At 39.4% G+C, this 23761-nt stretch overlaps 1 protein-coding gene across 1 annotated transcript in view; it reads left to right on the top strand.

Annotated features, from left to right (window-relative positions):
• The window catches only part of naalad2 (N-acetylated alpha-linked acidic dipeptidase 2), a 153813-nt gene that overhangs the window by 59188 nt on the left and 70864 nt on the right, over positions 1-23761 (top strand). The window contains exons 9-13 of the mRNA XM_043691542.2: positions 5300-5385; positions 5772-5891; positions 8400-8482; positions 9527-9590; positions 16979-17046. Of these exons, the coding sequence (XP_043547477.2) occupies positions 5300-5385; positions 5772-5891; positions 8400-8482; positions 9527-9590; positions 16979-17046 (421 nt within the window). The remainder of the gene's footprint in view (positions 1-5299; positions 5386-5771; positions 5892-8399; positions 8483-9526; positions 9591-16978; positions 17047-23761) is intronic.

The following is a 23761-nucleotide window of genomic DNA, read 5'->3' as shown; positions in this document are numbered from 1 at the left end:
TATGTACTGCAAACCACCTCCAGCCAACTGAACTAACTTACTCCTGATACCACTGAGAATGTAATATTGATGTAAGTTGCAACAATGGGTAATTACCTAATGTGATGTGTCAGCACCAAATAAAAATACTGGTTATTGCTATGATTTATATCTGCAACTAAGTAGTAATTGAAGGGTCCAAAATATAGATTTATTCTTTTCCCTTGCCCCTTCCTTAATTCACCACCTAACCATTCTTGATACAGTTCTTTCTGCTTAGTCGTCACCCTTTCTGCCTTTCTCCTCGCTCACCCACTCTTTGTCCCTACTCATCCTTCTTTCGAACTTTATGCTCTTCTCTCAAATATTTGTAGTTCTTTGAAAGAAACTTCATTAGGTTGATGCAGAATATGAGATGGAAATGTGTTGCTGGAAAAGCGCAGCAGGTCAGGCAGCATCTAGGGAACAGGAGAATCGACGTTTCGGGCATTAGCCCTTCTTCAGGAATATGAATCTGTCAGTTTAATTAGCAGAATTAATAAAGTATGGATTTTATCAAAACCCCATTAACTTCTGAGATTATTGCTAATCAAACCTCAAGATTTAAATAACCTACTAATAGTTTGCCTTCAGATAGTTCAGCATTTAGTAATTCTATGTGATTCCATCAATCTGAAGCTACTTAACCTTGGGGTGGTATAACTAATTCCAGCTCTGTATCACCATACCAAAGATAATCAATTAATTTATCTAAAATCATCTTAGGATTGCCTTTCTGTGATTTGATACTGAACCCAATGAAGTCACAGTCAGAGCATCTGCAACATTTCTGGCTACTGATCCAACTTCAAAGGGTTAATCCTGAATGCATCCAAAGGTTTAACCAAAGTTTCCAGCTCTCCTTCATCTGCATGCTGCAATTTGGAGACATTATTCTCACTCAGTAACTCCGTAGTCAACCCTTTATTTAACATCATATATATTCCACAAATTTCTCCAGTAAAACATTGAGTGGACTTGAAACATTGTGATAGATGTTCTATGGAGGCAGCAATTCCTGACAATCTAGAAGGTTGCACAATAAAAAAGAGCAAATCTAACTTAACCTAGCCAGTTATCATCCCACTAGTCTTCTCTCAATCAGGAATATGATGGATGGGATCGCCAGCAATTCTATCAAGCCGCACATGCTAAGCATGAATTTGCTCATTGACGCTCAGTTTTCCAAATCATTTATGTAAATGACAAAAAGCTGAGGACCCAGCACTGATCCTTGTGGCACTCCCCTGGTCACAGGCCTCCAGTCTGAAAAACCACCACCCTCTGTCTTCTACCTTTGAGCCAGTTCTGTATCCAAATGGCTAGTTCTCCCTGTATTCCATGAGATCGAAGCTTGCTAATCAGTCTCTCATGGGGAACCTTGTCGAACGCCTTACTGAAGTCCATATGGATCACATCAACTTCTCTGCCCTCATCAATCTTCTTTGTTACTTCTTCAAAAAACTCAATCAAGTTTGTGAGACATGATTTCCCACGCACAAAGCCATGTTAACTATCCCTAATCAGTCCTTGCCTTTCCAAATACATGTACATGCTGTCCCTTAGGATTCCCTCCAACAACTTGCCCACCACGGAGGTCAGGCTCACCGGTCTGTTGTTCCCTGGCTTGTCTTTACTGCCCTTCTTAAACAGTGGCACCACGTTTGCCAACAACCAGTCTTCCGGCACCTTACCTGTGACTATCGATGATACAAATATCTCTGCAAGAGGCCCAGCAACTGCTTATCTAGCTTCCCACAGAGTTCTCAGGTACACTTGATCAGGTCCTGGGGATTTATCCACTTTTAACCGTTTCAAGACATCCAGCACTTCCTCCTGTGTAATCTGGACATTTTGCAAGATGTCACCATCTATTTCCCTACAGTCTACATCTTCCATATCCTTTTCCACAGTAAATACTGATGCAAAATATCCTAGGATGCGTCCCTTCAGGTTTAGGGGACTTATTCACTTTTAGGCTTATTAACTGCTTTTGTACATTACCGAACAAGTGCTGCTTGATAGCATTGTTGATGACCACTTCCATCATTTTTCTGATGATCAAGGTAGGGCAGTAATTGGGTGGGCTGAATTTGTCTTGCATTTTGTGTATAAAACATAGTTGGTGTTGTAGCTGGACCAATTGAAGGCAAGGTATCATTTTCCATGCACAAAGTGGAATTGCCAAGACACTACTATGAGGCTTTCAAAAGCACTTGGATGATTTCTAGCATTTTCTATGCACTAATCAGGAAAGTGGACAAAACGTATCAACAAAAAAAAGAGGAAGATTTATCATCATGCATGCAGAGATCACTGGCCTTGAGCATCAATTGATGTTTTTGCTTTCCAACAGTTAATGGATCAGGGTTGTTCAGGATTATAAAAATTGTCTACTGATGTCAGGTGAAATATCAGCTTATTGAGATTGTTGACAATTATGTACAACTCCACTTTTCTTGAGGCTGTAAAGACTATATCTTTTTATTTAACTTTATTTTTGATTGTGGACTGGACTGAGAAAAGGGCTGTTTTACAAAAAAAAAACTGAGGAAGAAATTGTGCTTTTATAAAGGAGGTCGTCATTGTTGCGATGCAAAAGGAGATAGCAAAGCTCTGGGTGTGGACACAAATTGAAATTTGACTAGCAAACAAAAGCTGATTGGTTTGGATTGTTGTGACCAGTTGTGGATGCTAGATGTCATTACCCTGATGACTATCTGAATATTCCTGGTCAGCTGAGCAGTTTATGGGTGTGAATGATGCAGGTAGTGGATCAGTTGGTTTCAATTTTCTGCAATTCTCTGATTCAGGAAAAGTTTTGTTGAACTAGAAAGTAGCAAATTTAATTTCTATGTTCAAAATGGAGGGAGGCAGAAAACAGGGAACTAAACACCAGTGAACTTGATATATGTCTTCGGTAAGTCAGAAGTCACACGACACCAGGTTATAGTCCAACAGGTTTGGAGCGCTGCTCCTTCATCAGATGAAGTGACCTCACTTGATGAAGGAGCAATGCTCAAAAGGCTTGTGATTTCAAATAAACCTGGTGTTGTGTGATGTCTGACTTTGTCCATCCCAAACCGACACCGGCAAATCCACCTCATGTCTTGGGATGGTGTAAGAATCATTATGAAAGAGATTAGAACTGCATACGTAGAAACACTCAGGTTATTAGGAAAATTAAGCATAGTTTTGTCATTTAGAAATCATGTTTAATCAGCTCATTGGAGTTATTGAAGAAGTAACATACTCTCTGAATAAAGAGGAACCTGTTGGCATGGTATACCGATCCTTGGATTTCTGGAGGGCATTTGGTAAGGTGCCATGATAAAGGCTGTTGTGAAAATAAAAGCTGGTCTGGGGGTATGGATTATGGATAGAAGGTTGTCTGGCTGACAAAAAACAAAGAACATGCATAAATTGATCTGATTGCAAGGATGTGATCAGTAGAATCTCACAGGACTTTATTCTGGGACCTCAACATTTTATCATTTATGTCAGTAACTTAGATGAAGAGATGAAGGGAATGAATATTTGCTGGCTATTGTGAAGAAGACATCAGGAAGTTGCAATTGCATGTAGAATGGGCAGAAATCTGGCAGATGGAGTTTATGTGGGAGAATACGAAATTGTTTACTTTGGCAGGAAGAATATAAAATCAGACTTTTACTTAAACGGAAACCGACTGCAGAATTCCAAGGCAAAGAGGATTTAAGTATTTTGTCACGAGTCTCAAAAGTTATAATGCAAGTACAACTCACAACCAAGAAAACCAATGAAATGCTATCCTTTGTTATGAGAAGAATTGCACACAGTAAGTCAGTATGTTATACTTAAGTTATATAGTGCATTTGTGAGACTACATCTCCAATATAAGTGAATATGTTTAATGAAGGATATAAAGGCATTGGAGATGGTTCAGAGGGGTTTATTAGATTGATGCTTGGAATAATACCTAAATATCTCTTACGAGGATAGGTTGGATAGGCTGGGCTTGTTTCCAGTGGAATAGAGAAGGTTGTGGGAAGCTTGATAGAAGACTTGAAATATCCTGAAAGGTCTTGATGAGAAAAATGTGGAAAGGCTGTTTCCTTTTTTGGGGGAGTCCAGAACTAAGGAACACTGTTTTAAAATTGGATGTTGGTCTTCCAGGACAAAGATTAGGAGATTTTTATTCCTCTCAAAGGGTTAGTGTGATTTTGAATCTCTCAGCCTCAGAAGGCAGTGGAGGCGGAGTCTAGAGTCATGGAGTTATACAACACGGAAACAGATCCTTCAGTCCAACTCATCTGCACTGACCAGATTTCTAAACTGATCTAGTCTCATTTGCTAACATTTGGTCCATATCCCGCTAAACCCTTCCTAATCATGTATCCATCCAGGTGCCTTTTAAATGTGTAATTGTACCCACCTCCACAACTTCCTCTGGCAGCTCATTCCATATATGCACTACCCTCTGCGTGAAATAGTGTTGCCCCTCAGATCCCTTTTAAACGTTTTCCCTCTCACTTTAAACCCTATGCCCTCTAGTTTTGGACACCCCCACTTGGGGGAGGAACCTTGTCTATTCACTCTATCTACGTCCCTCATGATTTTAAAAACTTGCACAAGGTCATCCCTTAGCTTCCAATGATCCAGGGAAAAAAAAATCCCAGCTTTTCAGCCCGTCCCTGCAGTTTAAACCTTCCAATCTGGCGACATCCTTGTAAATCCTTTCTGACCCCTTTCAAATTAAATAACATCTTCCCCATAGCAGGGACACCAAGACTGAATGCAGTAGTCTAACAATAGCCTCACCAATGTCCTGTACAGCCCTAACATGACATCCCAACTCCTATACTCAATGGAATGTTTTGAAAATAGAGATTCTAGGCAGGGGAATCAAAGTGGAATTCAAACATAAACAGTTCAGCCATCATCGAAATTCATTCCCTGTCCATCACAAAGACCATCCACCTCCACCACCCTTCCAAACTTTAAGTTCATCTGTAGCTAAATCTTCATCCATGCTTTTTGTCACATCCAGACTCAACTATTCAAAGCTGCTTAGACTGAACTTTCATATCTCAACCTCCAACAGTTCAAATTATCTGAAACATTCTTACTGTAATTTATTCAAATCCTTTTTAAACCCTCACTCCTGTTCTTGTTAACCTGTGTTTCCCCACAGGCTGAACTTTCCAGTGGCAAGAGTATAAAATGGATGAAGTGAATATTAACTTTAGTACTTGAATGACTTCTTTCACTGGAACACTAAAAGATTTATTTTAAATTTTAGCAAAGTCAGAATGAATGTTTATACGAGAAATGAGGTTAGACGAATTTACAACGTGATTGGCAAAATTCGAGGAGCACTGGAACCAGGTGAGAGTATTTCTGGATTTATTTCAATTTTATATTTCAAAAGATTGCATATTTTTGTAGTGCTGGGATTTATTTGTCTTGTAAAACATTGCGTACAATATCCAATGAATAATTTCTAGCAAATTATACAGTAGAGGAGTTCTGAGATTGTATCAAATGTAGAGAACTTTATTTACCATTTGAACCGGAAGTGCATGCTATTGAACACAAAAGCTAAAAAATATTGTTTTCACTTTTAACGTTAACATATGGATACCTTATGGTTTCATAACACATCACTAGCCTTCTATTCAATAAAAAAAAGTGGGATTGCCTACTGGTATTGGTGAAGATTCTGTTGTACATAAAGAGAAAAGAATGGTTTCTGTGTTTCTTTACTGTTACAGATCGGTATGTCATTCTTGGAGGGCATCGTGATGCCTGGGGATTTGGTGGTATTGATCCAATGTCTGGAGCAGTTGTTGTACATGAGGCAGTGAGAAGTTTTACAAAGCTTATGGAGGAAGGTAAAAGTCTCTGAGTGTACTACAAACAATGGCACCATTTTGCTATGTAGATGAATTTAACTCTTTTTTTTAATTTCAGAGACTGAGAAATACAATTGATTGAATCTCACACAATGCAATATCTGTATTTAGTATTTTGAACTGAAAAGTTTAAATTAAATTGCAATTAATCAATTGGTCAATCTTAGATGACCACCATCATCTGGATTTGAATTGGTTAGCTATCTGCATGATCAACTATTGGCTGTACTGTGTAGTCTCAAATTGTCTTCCATTAATTTAGCTATATAAGATTTTTTTTCTATTTGACTCTGATTATTTGTCTGGCTTTAACCATTTTTCTTTGATTTACTGTTCGATTTCAATTTAAGTTGTCACATTTAATACAGCAGTGTCTCCCAATTAACAGCAAGTATCGCAATCATACATTTTCTGCCTAACAAACAGTACTCTGAACTCAAAGCCAACCTGATTACCTTCTCATTACTACTATAACTGGCCTTTTGTCTACTGAATTTTCTCTACTCTTGAAACTTACCAACCTTTCCTGAAGTACAGTTCCACATGCACAAGCAGACATCTGTCACAATATCCAAGTGACAATTTAAACGAGCCTAACCTCTGCAAGTAACATGGAAACAATCATGGTTGAGACTATTCCTGGTTATTCTAAGGGGTGCACTACTAATTTTACAACTAGGGTTGCTGTTTAATAATGAGCCATATTCACCAACTCAGTTGTTCATGTTACAGCCCAAGTGCACAGATTCACAAGGCATAATACTCAGATTTCCACAGAAGTAAATTATTTAATCCAAGTATGCAAAATCCACAATTTTCTTGTCTGATAGAATCAGGTTACTAGAAAATATCGATCATGTTCCTATACTTTATATTGTAAGACCATAAGAAATAGGGACAGGAGTAGGCTGTTCACCCCCTCAAGCTTGCTCCACCATTCAATAGGATCATGGCTGATCCAAACACAAACTACTGTTCATTAGAAATAAGTTCTAGCCATCAGTAAACAAAATTATGAACCATCAACATATAACTTTAACCCCCCCTTTAAAATCCCTGCATACAAACAGATGTACAAATAAAATATGTATGAGTAGAGGAAGATTTACTGGGAACCACAGTTTAGCAGCACCAGTCCATAGGCTTTGATGAGGGGTTTCCTTATCTTCTCAAGATCTTCACGTCTCTGGTCTCCTTCCTTCCAGATTTTTTCTGTTCTTTGCTGAAGACACAAGGGATTTAGACATTAATCATTCAGTGTCACAGTTACTGATGAGAGGCAACAGCTTTTAATAAATGTGGGAGGAATCACTGACTGCTCCAGGCACGAATTACTTTGCTATAGAGAAACAGACAGACCCTGCTTTCAAGTCTGAAGATTTTTTGCCTCTACATAATTCTCACACACCAGCTGTTCAGCTGCCCAGAAAACAGAACTGTTGTTAGATTGATGACTTCTGGCATCCACAACAAGTTGCAATTCCACCAACCAATTATCTGTTCTTGACTGAACCTCATTCTGCACACATAGACAGGCATGCACAAACACAGATAAACAGACAGACACATACACACACTCCAGTGCTATGGCATTTTATCTCCACTCTCCTACCGCTTGCAAAGTAACTGGATAATAAACACAACCCCCAATGAATTCAGTGACCTGATTTTAAAAGTACAGCAATTCTTTCCTCAGTCCTTGGTTGAAGACAGACCTTTTCCCATTTTGGTCGACAATCAAGCATAAAGAAAACTAAAAAGAAGCGGTCTTTACATAGAGATGATGCGATCAGCACTCCAGCCACCGTCTTAAACAGTCACTGGTGCCAAAGTGTATTCTGTCGACAAGATCTCCTACATCTCACCACACCTCCTTCAAATCCATCTCAAATGTATTCAAATCCTACCACCAGGAGGAGAAGCACAACAGATGAATGGGAACATCACCCCTTCAAATTCCTCTCCGAACCACACATCATTGTGATTGAAAATTATATCATTTGTTCACTATCAATAGGTCTAAATCCTAGAACTTCCTCTCCAACAGCACTGAAAGTTTCCCTCTACCCTCTGGACTAGAATAGTTTTAGTGGATTGCCACCACCATCTCAAAGGTAATTGGAGGTAGATAACAAATGCTGGCCTTGAAAGTGAAATTCCCAAAGCACAATCGACTGTACAGATTTGATTGTACAACCTGTCTGTGTGTTTCCTTCTTAACCTGAATTTCTCCAGCATTCTGTGTTTGCTTCAGATTTCCAGCATCCGCAGTATTTTCCTTTATTATTGTATAAATGTTCACCTTTCCTTGTGAACAAAGCAATGCTTAGATGTTTGCCTTATGTAGCATGTTATTACTGTCTATCTTTAGGGCTTAATACTAAAACCAGTTTGTTATTACTACTGTTGGTAAGTGAGAGTTGATGAGCAAAAAATATGCCTTTTAAAGGCAAACATTTTGCATTGCTATTATTTGATTTTATGTAGGCTGGAAGCCCAGAAGAACCATAATATTTGCCAGCTGGGACGCAGAAGAATTTGGATTATTGGGCTCCACAGAGTGGGCAGAGGTAAGTTGTTAGAAATTTTACAACAAAGAATAGGTCCATTATGTCTAAATTTCAATCTCTAAACAATGAAATGCACAATTCTCTTAAAACTCCAACTTCTATTGTAATTTCACCCTTTTTAATTATTTAGTTTGCAACTTTTCATCTCAGCAATGCTATATCTGTGTTGGATTTTAAATTACTTTGGAATTTTTGAAACAAAATAGTTATCTGCCTGAGATTGCCATTCCTTAGAAAATTTGGCCCAAGGTTCCTTTCTCTTTTGTTTATGTAATAAACTTTTATGTTCTTTTTATTAAAAGTACATTGGCTGCCTCTTGTGAATATTTTCAGTGACTGATCACCACAGTTAACAAATCACAAAAATAAAATTTATAATCTTCCAAGCCAGGTCTCTCTCTGGGATGTTGCGTGTTCCATATTACTATCAGCTGGGATCATCACATTATCCCCTAGTAAGGTATCACTGTCCACTCCGGTTAGCTCAGCTTTCATGCCTTTATTTAAGTTTAAAATACTAGTTGTAGCTCCACTCTTCTCCCCTTAAAACTAAATGTAGAATTCAAATTTGCTGTTCTTCTAACAAATACAAATATTTACAGTGAAATAGGAAAATAGGTTAAAAATAGTTTGTAAAGAAACTTGGATTAAATGTTAAAATAAATTGCTATGTTCTGATAATTTCCAGAAGGAAGGTAAATTTAGTCAGAATCGAGGTAGACTGTCTACTTAGCAATAGCTAGAAAGCTTCTATCTCCCATTTTATCTTAAGGAAATTATTCATATTAGGAATTGTTTCTTGAATTCTTCTGAATTTATTACCATTTAAGTAGGAAACTCGCATGCACCATTTACTACCTCTTGCATCTAAAAATACTTTACAGTCAATTGAGTACCTTTGAAGTGTAGTAACTCGTAATATGAAGCACTAACTTTGAACTTACCAATGAATGAGGTAACACATGCATACGTATAGGGACATCAGATAAAGGAATGCATAAATTATTGCTGGTTTCAATAATGTTTTGATATTTTTACATTAAGGACAATGCAAAACTACTACAGGAGCGGGGAGTGGCATACATCAATGCAGATTCAGCCATCGAAGGTAAATAAGACAACTGTATCAGATTTCTTTGTCAATTCTTCACCTATGAAATCAATTTGTAAAGTGTGCGTCTCTGCATACACAGTTATTTTGTGTATCCATCAGTCAATCGTATACCACACTTGTTAATGGTTTATCAATAATAATATCTGAAATTCTAACTATGGACCACCAGGATACATGAGCACCAACTAGCCACCAAAAGACATGACCAACTATCACTAGTATCCATTCACACAGACAAAGAGGGAAACCAATTTGACTGGGCCGATACATTCATCCTGGGACAGGCTAAACAAAGACATGCACGGGAATTCCTAGACTCCATTCACAAACATATCGATTTCGACCCAATATACCAACCTCTCAGAAAAAGAACCCGAAGTGATATCACTCACCACAACAGACCAATGCACATGAATAGCAAGTGGGACAGAACACCAGCACTTCATCGGAGGCTCACTGATGATGTTACCTAGCATGGTGACGGAAAGTTTGAGAACAAATCTACCAGCTCAGTGAGCAAACGTCCAACCTCATGAATCAAAAGTTTGGTCATTGTGCTAGAACCCTAGTGCCTTGGAAATCCCTGCAAGAGAGCAGAATGTACCATTCAAAAACTTGACTACCATCTCAAAACCATATCTGAGCAATTAACTGCTTCATGTTTTTTTTATTGCAATGTTGTCCCATTAGAATGGAAAGAACAAAACACAATGCTTGTGCATGTCAGTCCTGAACTATCACTACTTGTAGCTGCTGTTGCAGGAGATCTGTCATGGTATGTCAACCACTTAGTCTTGAACTCAATGACTGTATTTTTGATTGCATCAAACATGATGTAAATCAAGTGACCTACAATTTAGCTTTGAACCATAACTGAGTTGTAATAGTCTCCATTCAATGCTAAGAAATTTGCAGTAATTGTTATCAGGAACAAAATCAAAATTGCAACCTTAGTATTTTTAGATCCTTTGATAGGTGTGTAATGCCAGCCTTATTTATAGAATTTGACCTCTTGTGAAACGTGCACTGGCTGGAATTCACTTCGCTCAGAAGGTTATGAAGAATCGACTTTTATTATCTTGTCTGAACATACAGCAGAGATAAATTAAGAAGCATACGCGATCTGATTCTATTTTGGGAAACCTAACAGCAGAAATGATATTGTTCCGTTTCCAGGTGATTAAAAGGTGGTGACTTGAGCGTGATCGAGTCAAGAGCTATAGACAGAAATTGGTTACAATAGTGTATTAGTCAAAAAGGAGATTATGTCTCTTTACACTGACTGCTCAGGGGGGCATTTAAAGAAATGAAATGTTATGTTAATTTATTCTATACTTTACAGTTCTCCACCCTGATGTCTAGACTTGCATCATCCTTTTCCATTGTGAAAACTGGTACAAGGTAGTTCCTGAGGACTGTTTCACATCTTCTGTATCTGCACACATTAACTTTATGGTCCCTAATAGGGTCTACTCTTTCCTGAGCTATTCCTTTGCTCTTTATATATTTAAAGAACACCTTTGTGTTGTCCTTTATTTTACCCACCAATGTTTTCTCATGCACTCTCAGCTTTTATAAATTCCTTTTGAAGTTCCACCCTGTACTTTTTATACTCTTCTAGAGACTATGTCATATTAAAAGCCCAGAACTTGCCGTAAACTGCTCTTTTTATTTAGTTCTTTTCATCTGCCTTTTTAGGCTAAGTATTGGCCAAAAAAAATCCCCTTGTTGCTATTTAAGAGTTTTGCTCCCTCCATAACTTGCACACTAAAAACATCCCTGTTCATATTTGGGTATTTAAAGTCCATTGTTGATACTATCAATTTCTTCTTATATTTCTCTAAAATGTGATTACATATTTAATCCTCTATCTCTCCTATTGTTTGGGAGTCTACAGTACATACAGTTCATGGGCGGCACGGTGGCACAGTGGTTAGCACTGCTGCCTCACAGCGCCAGAGACCCGGGTTCAGTTCCCGCCTCAGGCGACTGACAGTGTGGAGTTTGCACGTTCTCCCCGTGTCTGCGTGGGTTTCCTCCGGGTGCTCCGGTTTCCTCCCACAGTCCAAAGATGTGCAGGTCAGGTGAATTGGCTATGCTAAATTGCCCGTAGTGTTAGGTAAGGGGTAAATGTAGGGGTATGGGTGGGTTGCGCTTCGGCGGGGGCGGTGTGGACTTGTTGGGCCGAAGGGCCTGTTTCCACACTGTAAAGTAATCTAATCTAAATACCCAAAAACGAGGTTGCCTCTTCCCTGGTTTTTGCTTCTATGTGTAGGGTTACATTTGATGATCCATGATCAATATTGCAAACCTCTTCCTCTTCTATCGCTTTCTCTATTTTAGATTAATACTCGATGACCAGGAAAACTGAGTTGCCAATCCTCACAATCTTTCAGCCAAGACTTGATATTGCTATGATAGCATAATCCCATATACCATTCTGTACCCTTTGTGCCTGTTCTGAAGGATCATTGGACTTGAAATGTTAACTCTTTTTCTCCACAGATGTTGCCAGACCTATTGAGTTTCTCTAGCCATTTCTATATTTGTTTCCCCTCAGCACATCTGTCTTATCCCTCAGGTTCCTTGTATTCAAATACATTTCATTTAACCTTATTAAACTCACTTCTTGCTTCCTCTATTTTCCGGACTCTCTCACTAGTGTTGTAACTTCTGGCAGCCTTGCATTTTGTGGGATTCTAGTTTGCACCTTGTAGTCAGCAGTGGTAAACCTTGCCTAGTTTTGTTCAGACATATGACTGTGGTATGCTGCACTTGCTGCAGATGGTGATAATGAGCTGAGAAGCTGAAGAATTCACAAAGGTGCAATCTAGAGACCCAGAAAATAGCACTGTCCTACTGCTCTAAAAACACTGCTCCAGGCTAACTTAATCCCTGTGTTTTCTATTTTTAAAGTTTAATCAAGAAACAGATCTCTATAAACTAGAAAGAATTTTGAAGAATAAGATATATCTACACTTGGAGAGATATTGATTTATCCATGAAAGTCAGTATAAATTTGTTAAGGACTTGATTGTAGTTTTTTTGATTACCTTTTTAGAGGCGGTAACCAGGAGTGTTGATGAGGATTCTACATATAATGTAGTCTGCATGGACTACAAGACTGTTGATAAGGTCAATCAAGGCAGACTGGCCAAGAAAGTAACAATTCTTGGGATACAAGTTAAAATGGCACATGGGATTCAAAATTGAAAGAGACAGAAGGCAGAGGGTGATGATAGAGACAGGTTTTGGTGAGTAGAAGTTTGGTTCCAATGAGATTCTGCTGGGTTCTGTGTTCAGGCCCTTGTTGTTTGTGATGTACATTAATGATTTGGACTTAAGTATAGGAGGTATGATCAAGAAGCTTGCAGATGGCAGAAAACTTGGCACAATAGGGAGAACTTAGCCATAAACCTCAGGAGAATATCAGTGGACTAGTCAGCTGGGCAGAGCAATGGCAAATGGAAGAGTAAGTTAATGCGTCTAGCAGTGCTAACAAGGAAAAGGATCACATTGAGTGGTAGCATCCTTGAAAGTACTGAAGATCAGAGGGACCTTGGTGTACATATCCAAAGGTCCTGAAGGCAGCAGTATAAGTAGATAAGATCGTTAAGAAGGCAATGGGTTACTTTCCTTTATTGGCTGAGGCTTAGAATGCAAGAGCAGAGATTTTAAACTGGAACTGCAGAAAAACTATTTGGGACCACAGCTGGAGTACAGCATACTGTTATGATCACAACATAGGAAGGATGTGTTTTCTCAAGGTTGCAGAGGAGATTTGCAAGGAGCTGTCTTAACTGGGCAAGCTAGGGTTCTTTTCTTTGGAGCAGTGAAAGTTGAGAGGGGACCTATAGCGATATAGAGAAGCAGAGAAAATAGGAGCAGGAGGAGACCATTTAACCCTTCAAGCCTGCTGCACTATATGCTATGAACATAACTGATCATACAATTCACTACTTTGTTTCCACTTCTGCCCCATACCCTTTGTTCCCTTTAGCCCTAAGAACTGTATTTATCTCCTCCCAGAAAAAAAATCGTTTTGACCTCAACTGCTTTTTGTTCCTTGGCTTGTCACTTTCTGGGTGAAGACATTTTTCCTCATCTCAATCCTAAATGGTCTACTCTGTAACCTTAGACTGTGGACTTCCTAATCAGGAGCAACGTCCTGCATTTACAATCATCATATTAGAATTTTATTGGTTGCTATGAGATGCCCCCTCATTTTTCTAAATTCTCATAAAGATAGTCCTAAATAAACCACTCTCTTCATATGCCAATTTCCCTTAAATGCTATAAGATTAGTAGGGACAAGATAGTAGTGCAAAGTTGTGTGTGAAATCTGAGGACATGGGGAAGTTCTTTATGAATACTTTACATCAGTATTCACATTGGAAAAGAGCAATGTTAGTGAGAACACAGATGCAGGCTACACGATTAGAAGGGATTGAGGTTAACAAAGAGGAAGTTTTAGCAATTTTGGAAAATCTGAAAATAGATAAGATCCCGAGACCGACGGGATTTATCTTTGATTCTCTGGAAAGCCAGGGCGGAGATTGCAAAGCCTTTGGATTCAAACTTTATCGTTGTCAACTGGAGTAGTGCCAGAAGACTGGAGAACAGCAAATGTTGTTCCTTTGTTTAAGGAGGGGAGTGGGAATAACCCTTGTAATTATAGGCCAGTGAGCTATACTTCGGTTGTAGGTAAGGTCTTGGAAAGGGTTATAAGAGTTAGGATTTCTAATCATCTGGAAAGGAATAATTTGATTCAGGATAGTTAATACAATTTTGTGAAGTGTAGGTCGTGTCTCACTAACCTTATTGAGTTCTTTGAGAAGGTGAATGTACAGGCAGATGAGGATAAAGCGGTTGATGTGGTGTATATAGATTTTAGTGAAGTGTTTGATAACGTTCCTCATGGTAGGCTATTGCACAAAATATGAAGACATGGGATTGAGGGTGATTTAATGGTTTGGATCAGAAATTGGCTAGTTTTAAGAAGCCAGAGGATGGTGCTTGATTGGAAATACTCATCCTGGAGCTCAGTTACCAGTGGTGTGCCACAAGGATCGGTTTTTGGGGTCACTGCTGTTTGTCATTTTCATAAATGACCTGGAGATGGGCGTAGAAGGATGGGTTAGTAAATTTTCAGATGACACTAAGGTAGGCAGAGTCGTGGATAGTGCTGAAGGATGTTGCGGGTTACAGCGGGACATAAATAAGGTGCAGGGCTGGGCTGAGAAGTGGCAAATAGAGTTTAATGCAGAAAAGCGTGAGGTAGTTCACTTAGGAAGTAGTAACAGGAATGTAGAGTACTGGGCTAATGATAAAATTCTTGGCAGTGTAGATGAACAGAAGATCTGTGTCCACGTGCATAAATCCCTGAAAGTTGCCAGTTTTATAGGGTGTTAAGAAGGCATATTGTGTGTTGGCTTTTATTGTTAAGGGGAATTAAGTTTCAGAGCCACTAGGTCATCCTTCAGCTGTACAAGACACTGGTAAGGCCGCACCTGGAGTATTGCATGCAGTTCTGGTCACCGCATTATAGGAAGGATGTGGAAGCTTTGAAAAGGGTTCAGAGGAGATTTACTAGATGTTGCCTGGTATGGAAGGAAAGTCTTATGAGAAAAAGCTGAGGGAATGAAGGCTGTTTTCGTTGGCGATAAGAAGGTTGAGAGGTGACTTAATTGAGATGTATAAGATAATCAGAGGGTTAGGTAGGGTGGACAATGAAGCCTTTTTTTCTCAGATGGTGAAGGCTAAACAGAGAGGGGAACTTGGCTTTAAATTGAGGGGCAATAGATTTAGGACAAATATTAGGCGTAGTTTCTTTACTCAGAGTATTCAGGACGTGGAACGGCCTGCCTGCAACAATAGTAGACTTGCTGACATTAAGGGCATTTAAATGGGCATTGGACATACGTATGGATAATAACAGAATGGTGTAGGTTAGATGGGCATCAGATTAATTTTGCAGGTTGGCGCAACATCGAGGGCCAAAGGGCCTGTACTGCACTGTAATGTTCTGTAGATTGTGTGGATAGCGAGGCTCTTTTTTCCCAATTGTAGAGGGGTCAATAACCAAGAAGTAAGACAGGACATAAGAGAAGAGTTAAGTACACCACTTAGAGGATGGTGGGAATCTCAAACTCACTGCCTGAAAGGATGATTGAGTTAGAAACTCTCAAGATTTAAGCAGTGTTTAGAGATTCAATTGTGTTATCATAGCTTATTGGGTTACGGGCTAAGAGTCAGAAAATTGAAGTAATGTCATCAAATGTTTACTAAGTGGTGTGGACACTATGGGCCAAATGGCTTCCCCCAATGTTGTAAACATGATGAATCTAATAAAATTTGTTTTCCTTAGTGTTGGGAAAACAAAGACAGAGATCAACCAGATTTCTTAACAGAACCTTGTTTTTGACAAAGCAGTTGTCATGAAGTTTTGAAGCAGACATCATTGAGCAGATGTCTGCCTTGACCTATCAACCCTACATTGATGAAATACAGTGAAGTGAAATAAATGAGAATGACTTGTTCCATACCAACGATAGGTTCATTGTCTTAGACAAGTTCCACCTAAATTCCAAGAATGACATTTCCATAAAAGAACAGAGTTAACATGGTTCTATGATTCTATGGTTCTATATTCTATGGTTCCACTGAATGGTGGAGCAGAATCAAGCAAACAGTGACCTCTCCTCCCTCCATTCCTTAAACTATACCAATCCAAAGATTCTGGTTCGAATATCTGTGTTGAAACTTCCCAAGATACATTTATTTTGTGCCAGAGATATTGGATGGAATCTTTTAGGGGCTGGAACAATGTGGACTATGGTAAGACTTGTGGCAGAATTTCTTGAGAAGTCTGGTTCTTGATGTTAGGTGCAACTCACTACATCTCATGCATTTGCACGTGAGGTGTGTTTTCACTGGGCAGCAAGGAGTTACTAATTAAGGAGGATTACAGCTTGTTAAATACCTTATAAATAAATCCATATCTGAAGTTGGCCTTTGTCAATCTTGATAATATCTTAATTATGGAGCTCTCTTTACAGAACTAATTGAAGAAAAATTTGTGAAGAGTATTGACTGATCACCAGCATTCAATTTCATGATGCTTGTTGAACAGGCCTGTGTGATGTCATTCAGCGAAGGTCAATAGTGTTCTTTGAACTGTTTCTTTAAAAAAAACTGCAATAAAATAACTTAAATGCTCAGAAAATGACACCAATATCTGACATTGAAACAATTAAAACATAAGTTTTGCTGCACTTGCAAAGATAAGCATTCCATTGGAACAATTGTGGGCTGCAATTTGTGATTAACTGCGCCTTTTTGTTCGTGTCCTTTTAATCTTGATCTTTCCATCTTTTACACAGGTAACTACACACTCAGAGTCGACTGTAGCCCTTTGCTGTACCAGTTAGTTTATACATTAACCAAAAAGGTAAGGTGTTTATCTGTTTCATATACACTACACGGTGGAATTTATTTATTGAAGTGTGACAACAATATGAAAAATAAAATGATTTTGTTTCTCTTCAGCCAGGTATGGATACAGATATTGTAGAGTATTTCAGATTGAATATAGGGCAGGTTGCTGGGTTAGACATGGTGCAACTGCCTTATCTTTACCAGGTATGGCATGTCTATTTTAGTGGCATGGTGACAGTGTGGTTAGCACTGCTGCCTCACAGCACCAGGGCCTGGGTTCCATTCTAGCCTTGGGCAACTGTCTGTGTTGAGTTTGCACGTTCTCCCCGTGTCTGTGTGGGTTACCTCTGGGTGCTCTAGTTTCCTCCTACAGGCCAAAGATGTCCAGGTTAGGTGGATTAGCCAGGCTAAATTGCCCATTGTGTTCAGGTGCTAGGTGCATTCATCGGGGGAATAGAGTCGGGTAATGGGTCTGGGTGGGACATTCAGAGGGTCAGTATGGACTTGTTGGGCCTAATAGTCTGTTTACACACTGTTGGTATTCTATGACAACTTATATTTTGTACCTTGAGAAAAAGCCTTGTGAAATAAAATTTTGTATGGAGTTCCACAATGTGACTGATTAAATATGGAGTTGAAACATGATATAAAACTATCACTGATTTACTAATATATAGATATGTAGGTGGTGCATCTTTGTGTAGAATAGTAATATGTGAGACTATAATTGGACTTGTGTACAACGAATATCTTATCTCTAGAAAACACAAAGCAGAAATCAACCAGTTTTTGAAAAGACGGACATTTTGGGTATGAAATGCAAGATGTAATAAGTAATATGTCCAGACCTTGGTTAGTAGATGGAAATCAGTTAGGCAAGCAGATTTTGCTTCCCAGAGAGTAGAGTGGAAGTGCTATATCCGAGTGTCAGTACTAATGCACTTTTGTTCTCAATACGTGTCGACAAATGGAACTTTGGCATTAGGAAATAAACTTACAAGTTTTCTGACAAGAGAAACAGGAGTTTAACAAATTACACAGAATTAGAAAGAAAAAAAAAGGAATAGAAAAAGAAAAACACCAACTGGCCACCGAAAGACATGACCCACTATCACTAGTTTCTATATGTACAGACAAAGAAGGATACCACTTTGACTGGGACAACACACACGTCCTAGGTCAGGCGAAACAAAGATACTCACGAGAATTCTTAGAGGCATGGCATTCTAACCAGAACTCCATCAATAAACACATCGACTTCGATCCTATCTACCTCCTTTTGAAAAAAGAACTGGAAATGAGATCACCCAGCTTAAGAAAACAAGACCTATAAATAGAGAGGTGCGACATACTACCAGCACTTCACCAGAGACTCTCACTGATGATGTTACCAAGTATGGTGATGAAGCCTCTGAAAACAAACCTCTAAGCTCAGTGAGCTAACTTATAGACTTAGACAATAGGGTAGCAATTTATATTTAAGGTCACATTTTGAGGAAATAGAGAAATGGGATTGCGCACTCAAGGAAAGGCACAAGTGAAGGTTGATGAGTGTAGATTTTGGTAATTTTCTATAAGTCCTAGTGCTGGTAAATAAAGCTTACAGCATTGAATGCCATAAAGCACTTTCAATTTTTTTAAATAATTTTGGACCAGATGAGCATATACCTACAAACTGCATAAGCACAGATGGTTAAGGCCTTGAGGCTCAGTGATTGCATTCTTAACTCTATACTAGAAGATCTGGAAGTTCCTACCCATCAGAGGTATGTCACAATGTGTCCAACCAGGTTGATTAAAAACATTTTTTTTACTCTGTACATATGAAAATGCATGTCATTAGCAGTAGGCAAGTGTTTAAGTTTTCAAAATAGCGGGAAGAGAGGTGGGTACAATCTTTGAAAACTGCCTTTTGTCCATTGGGAGTATCTCCAAAAATACAGTATCACTGTTTTTCCTCTCCACTTATACTTCAGAACTTAACAGAGAGCATAGAATGTTACAGCGCAGTACAGGCACTTCAGTCTTGATGATGCGTTGACCTGTGAAACCAATCGGAAGCCCATCTAACCTACACTATTCCATTATCATCCATATTACCCAATGGCCATTTAAATGCCCTTAAAGTTGACGAGTCTACTGCTGTTGTAGGCAGTGCATTCTACGCCCTTACTACTCTGAGCAAAGAACCTACCTCTGACATCTGTCCTATATCTATCTCCCCCCAAATTAAAACTATGTCCTCTCTGGCTAGCTATCACATCCGAGGTGAAAGGGTGGACAACGAGAGCCTATCTAATCCTATGATCATCTTGTATGTCTCTATTAAGTCACCTCTCAAACTTCTCTAACAAAAACAACCTCAGGTCCCTCAGCCTTTCCACATAAGAACTTCCCTCCATACCAGGGAACATTCTGGTAAATCTCCTCTGCACCCTTTCCAATATTTCCACATCTTTCCTGCAATGTGGCAACCAGAACTGTATGCAATACTCCAAATATAGCCACACAAGAGTTTTGTACAGTTGCAACATGATCTCACGGTTCCGAAATTCAATCACTCTACCAATAAAACCTAAAACATCATACACCTTTTTAACAACTCTATCAAGCTGAGTGGCAACTTTCAGGGACCTATGTACATGAAAACCAAGATCTCGCTGCTCATCCACACTACCGAGAATCTTACCATTAGCACAGTACTCTGTATTCCTCTTACTCCTTCCGAAGTGAATCACCTCTCACTTTTCTTTATTAAACTCTATTTGCCACCTCTCAGCCTAACTCTGCAGCTTATCTATGTCCCTCTGTAACCTGCAACATCCTTTGGCACTCTACAACTCTATCGACCTTAGTGTCATCTGCAAATTTACTAACCCATCCTTCTACCCCCTCATTTAGATCATTTATAAAAATGATAAACAGCAGTGGTCCCCAAAACAGATACTTGTGGTACACCACTAGTAATTGAACTCCAGGATGAACATTTCCCATCAACCATCCCCCTCTGTCTTCTTTCAGCTAGCCAATTTCTGATCCAAACCACTAAATTACCCTCAATTCCATGCCTCTGTATTTACTGCAATAGCCTACTGTGGGGAATGCTTTATAGTAATCTAGAAAGGAATAATTGAATTTGGGATATCAAACCCTTTACTGAAATCTATATACACACCACATCAATCACTTTACCCTAATCTACTTGTTTGGTAACCTTCTCAAAGAACTCCGTAAGGTTTGTGATGCATGACCTACCCTTCACAAAACCATGTTGACTATCCCTAATCGAATTATTCCTTTCTAGATTATTATAAATTTTCTCTTGTGTAATCCATTCCAACCCTTTACCCACAACTGAAGTAAGGCTCACTGGTCTATAAATACCAGGGTTGTCTCTACTCCCCTTCTTGAACAAGGGGACAACATTTGCTATCTTTCAGTCTTCTGGTACTATTCTTGTAGACAATGACAACATAAAGATCAAAGCCAGAGGTTCTGCAACTCCTCCCTAGCTTCCCAGAGAATCCTAGGATAAATCCTATCTGACCCAGGGGACTTAGCTATTTTCACACTTTCCAAAATTGCTAACACCTCCTCCTTATGAACCTCAATCCCATTTAGTTTAATAGCCTGTACCTCAGTATTCTCCTTGACAATCTTATCTTTCCTTCCAAGGAGCAAGCCCCTCACCACCTAATTTTCACCCATGATTTCAAATTCCATTATGGCCGCTAGGGACATGAATTAACTAAATAATTCTGGAATTAAAAGTAACTATCTGGCAAGCATCAACAAAACTACCAGATCATCATCATCAACCCATTTATTTCACTGTTGCCCGTTAGGACATCTACCATCCTTGCCTGATCTGGTCCATTTGACAATTATGGCATCAAGGGATCATGGCAAGGGATTCTCCTGCTGATTAATACTTAGCTTCTCTCTTGGCTGATGAACCACTACTTCTCCATGTTGAATACCAAATGGGAGAAGCACCGTTGATAGCAAGAGCGGAGAAATTCAAAGACCCTCATAATGAGTCGCTCAATGGTAAATATTCGAGTTATGAATGACATAGCCTTCAGACTAGGCCGTGGCATTTGTTGCAGAACCAACAGGGAAAAAACAACTTGACCTAAATCTCACTTACCTATTGTTGCAGATGTAAGGAGCTGAATTCCATCGTGAAGGGAGACTGACTGTTGTGGACATCATGGTAACATTCACTGAGTGTTGCATTCAGGATCCTGAGTAAAGTTGAAGTAATTAGGAACCACAGGGAAAATATCTGGTGCCCTCTTATCAACCTAAAGGCAAAACATTAGATTGTTGGAGGCCAACCATCTTGGCTAGAGGGCTGTGTTAATAGGCTGTGGGGATTGCTCAGGTCGTGCCTAGTTTCAGACAACTTGGTTGCTTTATCATTAACTTTCTGTCCATCATAAATTCAGAATGATAATTTCAGAGTGTTCTGAACCACATAGCTTTTTAGATAATGAAGTGGATAATATCCAAAATCTAAAACAAATCAGAAGTGTACGGAAATAATATCCGATTGTCTGGATGGTTCCAACAACTCCAGAAGCTAGACATCATCCACTTGAAAGCAGCATGCATGATCAGCACCCCATCCACCACTTTAAACATTCATCCCTTCACTACTAGCTGTGGCTACAGTGTCTCCTATCTGTAAACTGAACTGCAGTAACTTACCCAGGCTTCTATGATTGCAAATTCTAAAGTCTTAACTTTTGTCAGCCAGTTGAACATGTCCAGCCGGTGAATGGGAACACTGGTGTCAGCTGCATATGTCACCTTAATTGAAAACATCGTTAAGTTAAATATAGGTCCTGAGACACCATCTCTACTAACATTGTGGATGTGATAATACCACACATTTCAGCATTTAAGGTAATTGTTCACTACATCCATCTTGAGTAATTTGGGATGAGCAGTAAAATGCAGGCCTTGGCACTTATGTCCACATTGCTGTTTTAAAAAAACTGATAACCACCACCAGTAAAAAGACATGTGTATTCTGAGATAAATCCATGAAGGCTAGTATCCCGTCACCAAGTCACCCTTTATTTACACATGCACTGTAAGTGACACAGACCCAGCTAGCTCAGAACTGGCTACTAGAGTGAATAGAACCACAACACTCGTGTTTATACCAGTCAGCCACGACTCCCTGATTGAAGCAGCCCAATCAGGGAACTTATATTCCATGATGTCAGCCTGACTAACCTCATTCCAATCATCACATCCCTCTGCCTCTAAGTCCTAGCACGTGGACCCATTCTTTTTCCTGTGGCTTCTTCTGGTCTCATTCTTCCAAATCTGTTTTGGTGTACCAGACTACAGCCTACCTCTTACGCCTGGAGCATCTTGGCTGAAATTCATCTTCAGGCAGTAGCGGATTTGAGGTGGTGACATCTGCCATGCCCATTTTGTCCTCAGTGGTTTCTTCAATGCTCAGCGAAAGGGGAGAATGCTCTGGTTCTGATAACCTTGTCAGATGTTCTGAGGGACCGGATATGTTTTACTCCTGCCATATTTGCAAGGTTTCAGTTTTCATGTGGTCCACATGCTTGTTCAGAACCGCCTCTTCTGCTGAAGGTTATACATCACAGGACTGACCTCACATCAGCCAAGCATCTTGTGCATTCCTATGGTTTTGACACGAAACCTCATCCCCTGAAGTAAACCGCCTCTCTCACTTAAAGGAGTCTTGTATTTTGCATTTGTGCTTCTGAATCCCATTTCACCCTCCCTCCTAGGTCTGGGAAGATTAGGTTTAACTTGATGTGGAGTCTTCTCCCCATTTGCAACTCTGCTGGAGCTATCCTTGTAGTTGCTTGAGGTGTGGGCCTGTAATCAAACAAGACCTGGGACAGTTCGGTATTGAGTGAAGCTGTAGGCTGTTTCCTTAAGCCTGCTTTCAACATTTGAACTGCTGTTTCCACCAGACCATTGGACGATGGATGGTATGGAGCTGTTCTTGCATGCTGAATGCCATTTGTGATGATGCTGCTCCTTTAACAAGGTTATGGTCTTCTTGGCTCCCCCCCCCCCCCCCCAGAGAGTTGTAAAAGACAGACTCTGAAAAGTCTGGGATTGGATGGGTTTTAGGGTCAGTTTGATTATAACTAACAGATACTGTCTGAGGCAAAAGGCTTTTTAAAAAAATACTTGTACAAGGAAAGGGGAGTGGCCAATTTTCCCAGCTCAGCTTTTCTTTGGTTTGATTTGATCTGGCTATTCCCTTAAAACAGTCAGGCAATTGTAAAAGCTGCTGAACCCAAAGAAGCAGGTCAATGCTAATCCACTTCTCTCCCTCTCTCTGACCTCTCCTGTAAGAGGCTGTGATTTTTACCTTTTGTGCCAAGGGGTTTTTAATGGGGATTGTTGCAAGTATTTGAAACAGCATCATTAAGTTGGGATAATCTGTTGGGTTTTTGGATAGGTTAAGTTATTCTGTATTTTGTTCTCTTTTGTTTGTGTTTCATTTAGCAATTTTAAACAAAACAGAATTTACTTACAAGATTATATGGGTTGGCCAACTGCATCGTTCTTGGAATATCTGTGGTACACCTGCTTAAAACAATGAGCAACATTAGGTCTGGGCTACGTCTTGCAATGTTTAGAGGGGGTCTGGCCTCGTCCATAACACATTCGACTTTAGGAAATATGCAACTTCCTGATTGGTAAATAATGGTCCATTGTCT

The sequence above is a fragment of the Chiloscyllium plagiosum genome, unplaced genomic scaffold, assembly GCF_037043375.1.
Source record: "Chiloscyllium plagiosum isolate Xiang-an unplaced genomic scaffold, Cpla_swu_hap1 HiC_scaffold_6, whole genome shotgun sequence".
Classification (NCBI taxonomy): domain Eukaryota; kingdom Metazoa; phylum Chordata; class Chondrichthyes; order Orectolobiformes; family Hemiscylliidae; genus Chiloscyllium; species Chiloscyllium plagiosum.
The sequence above is the reverse complement of the archived record's forward strand: the minus strand, read 5'-3'. Positions and strand labels throughout refer to the sequence as shown.